The 7,842-nt window shown below is 42.1% G+C and overlaps 1 protein-coding gene across 1 annotated transcript; it reads left to right on the top strand.

Annotated features, from left to right (window-relative positions):
* Positions 1-4,201: 4,201 nt before the first annotated feature.
* Positions 4,202-5,254, top strand: LOC142008800 (C-C chemokine receptor type 5-like). Its single transcript, XM_074986104.1, has one exon. The coding sequence runs from the start codon at positions 4,202-4,204 to the stop codon at positions 5,252-5,254; it is 1,053 nt and encodes a 350-aa protein (XP_074842205.1).
* The last annotated feature ends 2,588 nt before the right edge of the window (positions 5,255-7,842 follow it).

The following is a 7,842-nucleotide window of genomic DNA, read 5'->3' on the forward strand; positions in this document are numbered from 1 at the left end:
GAGTGTCCAGGGAGATTGAAGTGTTCTCCTACAGGTTTGTGTATGTTACCATTCCTGGGCTGTGTCTACACGTGCACGCTACTTCGAAGTAGCAGCACTAACTTCGAAATAGCACCCGTCGCGGCTACACGCGTTGGGCGCTATTTCGAAGTTAACTTCGACGTTAGGTGGCGAGACGTCGAAGTCGCTAACCTCATGAGGGGATGGGAATAGCGCCCTACTTCGACGTTGAACGTCAAAGTAGGGACCGTGTAGACAATCCGCGTCCCGCAACGTCGAAATTGTGGGGTCCTCCATGGCAGCCATCAGCTGGGGGGTTGAGAGATGCTGTCTCTCCAGCCCGTGCGGGGCTCTATGGTCACCGTGGGCAGCAGCCTTTAGCCCAGGGCTTCTGGCTGCTGCTGCTGCAGCGGGGGATTCATGCTGCATGCACAGGGTCTGCAACTCGTTGTCGGCTCTGTGTATCTTGTGCTGTTTAGTGCAAGTGTGTCTGGGAGGGGCCCTTTAAGGGAGCGGCTGGCTGTTGAGTCCGCCCTGTGACCCTGTCTGCAGCTGTGCCTGGCACCCTTATTTCGATGTGTGCTACTGTGGCGTGTAGACGTTCCCTCGCAGCGCCTATTTCGATGTGGTGCTGCGCAACGTCGATGTTGAACATCGACGTTGCCAGCCCTGGAGGACGTGTAGACGTTATTCATCGAAATAGCCTATTTCGATGTCGCCACATCGAAATAGGCTACTTCGATGTAGGCTTCACGTGTAGACGTAGCCCTGATGTCTGATATATGTCCATTTATTCTTTTACATAGAGACTGTCCAGTTTGGCCAATGTAAATTGCAGTGGGGCATTTCTGGCACATGATGGCATATACTATATTAGTAGATGTGCATGTGAAAGAGCCCCTGATAATGTGGTTGTTGTTAGATCCTGTGATGATATCGCTGGTGTAGATATGTGAGCAGAGTTGGCAGTGAGTTTTGTTGCAGGGGTTGGTTCCAGATTTAGAGTTACTGTGGTGTGGTCTATAGTTGCTGGTGAGAATTTGTTCAAGGTTGGCAGGGTCTCAGTAGGCGAGGACAGGCCTGCCTCCCAAGCTCTGTGAGAGTGAAGGATCATTGTCCAGAATGGATTGTAGATGGTGCAGTAAATGCAGAATCGGACAGTATATGCCTGTTAAATGGCTTCGTTGCCACTTGAGTGGCTCTTTCACAGGTCTGGTGTTCTGCTAATAGGTCTGGCAGACTTCTTCCCTGCTACATTAACTAGATCTTCTCTGGACGGAGTCTGTCTGGGGTTCAGCAGCCACAGAACAGGGACAGGAAGAGGAAGATGGGGGGACATTAAGGCCCAGTCATGCCCTAAATTTTAGGTGTCCTATGCTGCTGCATATTCTGTGTGTGGATAAGGATGGCCCTGCCAGACAGAGAGAAATGTCTGTTACCTCCTGCTTGAAAGGAACATTCCTGAGCTATGTCATGTCTTGGTAACCTACCCTTGTCTCAAGTTCCCAAGAATTTTTTGAACAGTTTCATAACTTGCTCAATTATTAGCTGGAGGTACATTTTGCAATGATTCTGATGACTATTGGGTAATTGGCTCTCAGTAGAGATCTCACATGCCAGTGTCTGAGGAACTATTATGCATATATATCTGTGTATCCCCAGTGCCCTCTGCCAGGTGGCAACAAGAGTCCCTGGACCAGAGCAACTGAAAAAAAAAAAAAGTAACTATTTCATTGAAAAGCAACCCGGCCTCTTAAAGACAATGACAACTCAAATTCTGATCCGCCCTCTCAGTTATCCGCTTTTTAAAATCAGCTTGCTTTTGAATGGCCCAGTAATAATTTTAACTCTTTCCTGAAAGATACCTTCAGCTAACGTATAATAGCATACAGCAGGAGTCAGAGCCTCAGCTGACATAAACTGGTATAGCTCCATTGATTTCAGTAAAGTTAGGTGAATGTTCATCAGCAAAGGACCTATCCCACAAGCATGTGTAGTTCATACACATATAGACTTGCTGTCATTAATAAGTGATAGTTAAGGTTTTCAACAACTAAGTCAAAGTATTTTCTTGAGTCTGGTTAATCTTATTTTTACATATTTATATGTTATAGGCATAATTATGTACTTCTTACTATCAAGGATGTGTCTTTCTAGATTGCCCATGTCTTCCTACAAACTCTGTATACAAACAAGTCTAAAAGAACGTTATTTAGTTTGCGAAATCAAAAGATAGGAAACACTTGCATTAAGGTTGCCTAAGCAACTTTAATGCTGCCTACTTGTACATCCCTCTTGTGCACTGAATGGAAAATGTCACATTGAAAAAATGCACAAAATCATGCAATTAAAGACTCTGTTACAATGTACGCGCACAAGTGGACAGTATAATGGTGCCACAGAACACTGTAAGTCTGGCATTTCCTACTTTTGAGTACAGTACTTGACTTTGCAACCTGAATAATCTTCTATTAACTTTGTATTTTATGTATTTTAGAAGGAAACAAATTCTGATACATACAACTGTAATAATCCTTCCTTCATACATACTCAGCAGGGTTTGAACCCTGAAACTTTGGCATATGCATACAGTTATCTACCATCTGAGCACACATGTGTACATGAACACTTGCATCTACAGAGAGGCTCAGGGGAGTCTGGAACGTTTCTTTCTCCACATCTTCTTAGCAGGTAGGGTAATTTGTACCCCATGGGGCTCGTCTACACTAACCCGCTCCTTCGAAGGGGGCATGTTGTGATGGGGTTCTGGGGTCCCCCAAGCTCTGCACCCTGTCCGCAGGCAGGAGAGTCTCTCACTCAGCAGGAGAACAGCGGGTTTATTAGCCGACAGGACACAGCATCGTACAGAGGAGTCAGTACAGCAGGCAGAGACAGCCAGTCCCATCCATGTTGAGGAGAGGAGGCCCCAAGGGGCCCCCAGAGCTGGGGCCTGGCCCCCTCCTTTGTCTCGCTCTCCCTCAGCCCAGACTAACTGCTTCCCAAATCCCAGTTCCAATTCAAACCCCTCAGGCTCCACCTCCTCCTTTGTCTGCAGTACAAAGGTGTTACCTGGTCATCAAGGTTACCCTCAGCAGGAGCCCCACACCCTCTGTGAGCCACTCACATACACACAGGTATCCCCCACTCCATCACACATGTAAATGAGCCTGACAGGAGAATAGCAAAGAGGTGCTGTGCTGCATGTGAAGCACTTCATTAGCATAATTCCTGCCACATGAAGTGGTGGCAAGCAGTGTAGCCCCGGACACTATTAAGTACCTGCGCAACTTCAAAGTTAGTGGGTGGCTAGAGGGAAACTGACCTTTCTCATTCTGCACCACAATAGTTTTGACAACTCCCAAGCAGGACCAGTAGAGAAGCTGTCACCACATAGGCAGCTGTGTAAGACTGGAACTTGAGAATAGTATTTCTTAACCCAGGGTATATGTAGAGGTTTGGAGGGGGGAAACCAATCCATGTATTCGCTTACCTTTACAATAAGACACATAAAAAGCACTAGCCATGTCAGTACAAACTAAAATTTCATTCAGACAATGGCCTGGTGTATACAGTACAGCTATAAAAACTGCACACTGAAATGTAAGTACAATATTTATATTCCAACTGATCTATGTTGACATGATATGGTAAAGATGAGAAAGTTAGCAATTTTTCAGTAACAGTGTGCTGTGAGACTTCTGTATTTTTATGTTAAATTTCACAATCAAGTAGTTTAAGTGAGGTGTAACTTGGGGGTGAGAAAGACAAATTAGACTCCTGAAAGGCGGGGGGATAAAAGTCTGGAAAGGTTGAGAGCCATTGTTTTATAATATTCATCCTGTTTCTCATTTAGCTTGCTGAAAAGATATTCCTGAAGAACACAAGGCACAGCAAAGACAGTATTTTTTAGCCCTTCATAATACAGCAAATCCTCAATAGAATTTCATAGGGAAAAAGAAATGACACTTCTTTAGTCCTAAGGCTTTTGCCCACTGCATTTCAAAGGCCTTGTGCAAATAATGGTAATCTTGGAGTTTCTTAAAAAATATTGCAATAATATTTTATAATAAAAAGTTAGGTAGCTGAACATAGGAGTCACCAGCAGACTCTCAAATTATTATTTGTGGTAAAATTCTAATCTTCGTCTGAGTTTTAGTCTACCTCTAGTTTCTACCATCTCTTTCTTTATCCAGGACAGAAGATGGCTGAAGGAACTGATGCAACAACCTTTGATTACTATACTGGCTCGGAACCATGCCAAAAATCTGATGTCAAAAAATTTGCATCCCAGTTTCTGCCACCACTGTACTCCTTGGTGCTGATATTTGGCCTGGTGGGCAATGCGCTAGTTGTGCTGATCCTGATAAAATGCAAGAGACTGAAGAGCATGACTGACATCTACCTGCTGAATCTGGCCATTTCCGATCTGCTCTTTATTCTTTCCCTACCATTTTGGGCTTACTATGCAGCACACGAGTGGTATTTTGGAGATGCAATGTGTAAAATTCTTTCGGGGGTCTATTATGCTGGTTTCTACAGTGGAATTTTTTTCATCATACTTTTGACAGTCGATAGATATCTGGCAATTGTCCATGCAGTGTTTGCTTTAAAAGCCAGGACTGTTGCTTACGGCATCCTCACAAGTGTTGTCATTTGGGGTATTGCAATATTAGCCTCTCTTCCAGGGTTCATATTTCACAGTGTTCAAAAGGAAGTTGCTCATTGGAGCTGCAGCCCTCATTATCCATTCGGACAGGAAAGAAAATGGAAGCAATTCCAGACTTTAAAGATGAATATTTTGGGACTTGTCATTCCAATGGTCATTATGAGCTTCTGCTATGCAGAGATTATAAAGACATTATTGAGATGTAAGAATGAGAAAAAACATAAGGCAGTCAGACTTATTTTTATTATAATGATTGTTTATTTTATATTCTGGGCACCATATAACATTGCTGTTCTCATATATACTTTTCAAGATTCATTTTCCCTAAATAACTGTGAGAGTAGCAGTCAGCTGGAGCTAGCAATTCAAGTGACAGAAGCAATTGCAATGATCCACTGTTGTGTTAACCCCATAATCTATGCCTTTGCTGGTGAAAAGTTTAGGAAATATCTTCATACCTTTTTCCGAAACTCTATTGCAATCCACTTGTATAAAAATTGCCCAATTCTCTATGGTGAGGCACCTGACCGAGTTAGTTCCATGTATACCCCATCTACGGGGGAGCAGGAATTCTCAGCTGCATTGTAAAGGATGTCTGAGTAAAAATGTTATATTCACTTTTTGGAAGCAATTGTGCAAAAGACCAAAATACTTGGAACTCTTGGCTTTAAAGACACCACTAAAGACATATGTAAACAATACACATGCACATCACTTTTCTACACACACACACAAAGACAAAAAAACAACACCAGCCTTTGTTCATAGAAATGGGTACTTATACTTTTAAAAAGGGGATGTGTGTAGCTAACTACTTATTTAGATATGTAAATTTAGGATTTGGTAGGGACATATTCAGCCCTTTTTTTAGAAAATACAATATGCCATATTTTGAGTCAACTTGGCCCTGAAAAGGTTTGGGTCCATGAACAAACTTACAAAGCAGTTCTTGAGAGACAGTGTAATTTACAACATGAAATGAGGTCAGAAGTAGAGATGCTTCATCTTGAACTACCTCTCACATCGTAGGGTTAAATGCCATTCATTTTTGGCACGTGCATTTCATTTCACACAAAGCTAGCACTATATCAGTGTTAATTATGCTTAGTTGACATCTGTAGTACAAAATCTTGAAAATGAGAACCTAGAAAATGTCAATACATTTGAAATAAAAACTGCAGCATTTCTAGTTGCTTTTGCTTTTATTTTTGGCTGTGTATCTTTTTTTCACATTGAATTTTAAATTGTTAACTATATAGTTGTGTTAAATCATAAATAAGTGAATGTATGTAAAATATACTTAAAAGAATCATTTTAATTTAGGGTAATTTCAAGTAGATGATACTTTTTAATGGTCAAGAAATTAACAAAATATGCAGTCCTTCTCCCTAAAAAGTTTCTTAATTAGTACAGGCTGATCAGTAAGTCAGTGCTTGTGCAATACTAGAGAGCAAGAGAAGCCACTATATATAAAGCTTGAACTGGGCTGGCTCATAGCAGGTCAGTTATGTAGTTGTTCTTCTGGGGGGTGGGGTTGGAAGGGATGTGGTGAAGGGTGGATTGGTTGCTTGACATTGTTTTCAAGCAGCAATCTTCCCCATAACCTGAGAAAAGACAAAAAGCAAATCTGTAGCCCTTATAGTTGAAGATAAAATGTTAAAACTACAAAACCAAAGCAGTAATGGAACCCATTTAGCTATAGATACTGAAACAAATGAGGTTAACTCAAATGCCACTGCTGACCAGAACATTCTCGAAAGCTTAAGAAAGATCAAAGTTCTATGAAATCTACTGCATGTGGCATCCCACCTGGTGCTGCAAGTAGATGGTATCTGGGAGATCCCACTTTCACCCTCAATTCACTCCCTGTCTATAAGCATTAAGTATTTTTGTTGCTATCATGGTAGGACATTATCCAACCATTATTTTGTACCTAAAACTCTGCAACTGTGTAATGAAAGTTTAAATGTGATTGATAGCAGAATATGAGACTATTCCATAAGACTTAGGTCCAGCAAAGCACTTAAACAGATATATAGCTTGAAGCGTGTGGGTATTCATGTACTTGAGATCATGTCTTTTGATGGACTGGGGCACTCCTCAGGATTTCTTGTACTATACTTCCTTTAAATTAGTTACAAAATGAAACTGCATTAAAAATAAAGCAAACGTAAAATGTTAGATCCTACAAGTCCACTCAGTCTACTTCTTGTTCTGCCATCTGGCTTAAACAAAGAAGTTTGTCTATGTTTGCAGGCGATAACGTCACCCGAAAATGAGAACAGACATTTACATGGCACTGTTGTAGTTCATGCCACAAAATATTTATGTGCCAGTTGAGCTAAGCTTCATATGTCCCTTCGTGTTTCACGCATCATTCCAGAGGATACATCCATGCTGCTGTTAGGTTCTGTTCAGTAACAATCCAAAGCAGTGTGGTCCAACACATGTTCATTTTCATAATCTAAGATGCCACCAGCAGGTTTTCTTTACTGATGGTTTGGGAGCAGCTCTTCTAAAATTTCTGAAAGAATGCTCTACAATTCCTCCCTCTAAGATTTTGGAAGTCTTAAACCTTGGGTCAAGTGCTGTATCTGCCTTTAGAAATCTTACATTGGTGCTTTCTTTCTGTTTTATCAAATCCATGTGAAAGTGTTTGTAAAGTCATCACGGGACAGCTATAATGTGAAATTTATAGAAGATGAAGGCAAAACAGAGCAGGAGACTCTTCTTCCCTAAGGAGTTCAGTCACTAATTAATTAACTCATTTTTGTTCATGAGCATCATCAGCTCTGAAGTATGTCCTCTAGAAAGGTGACTGAAGCATAAAGGGGCATACAAATGGCTGGAATATCTGTAGGGCCATCCCTTCAGATGCTGGTGCTTTACACAGCCCATCACCAGCACTGCTTGTGGGGCTGCAAGGCGCAGACGTTGTGGGGCAATAGAGTGTTGCCAACTCTCCTGGACCAGATGCTACTTGCAGCAATGGTGCTTGGTCCAGGAGAGTTGGCAGCCCTGTAACAGAGCAAGGATGGAGGCTCACCTGAAGTCTCAGGGCAGCAGGCAAGAGGCTTGGGTGGCACGAGCACAGGCAGAAGGAGCAGGTGGCCACAAAGCCAACTGGAAAGAAGCAGCATTCTGAAGAGAGTCTGCCATTTCTGACCAGCCACTGG

Source organism: Carettochelys insculpta, chromosome 2 (assembly GCF_033958435.1).
Source record: "Carettochelys insculpta isolate YL-2023 chromosome 2, ASM3395843v1, whole genome shotgun sequence".
Classification (NCBI taxonomy): Eukaryota; Metazoa; Chordata; order Testudines; family Carettochelyidae; genus Carettochelys; species Carettochelys insculpta.

Excerpts from the sequence above, each read along its gene's own strand:
- LOC142008800 (XM_074986104.1), top strand. The coding sequence starts at position 4,202 with ATGGCTGAAGGAACTGATGCAACAACCTTTGATTACTATACTGGCTCG.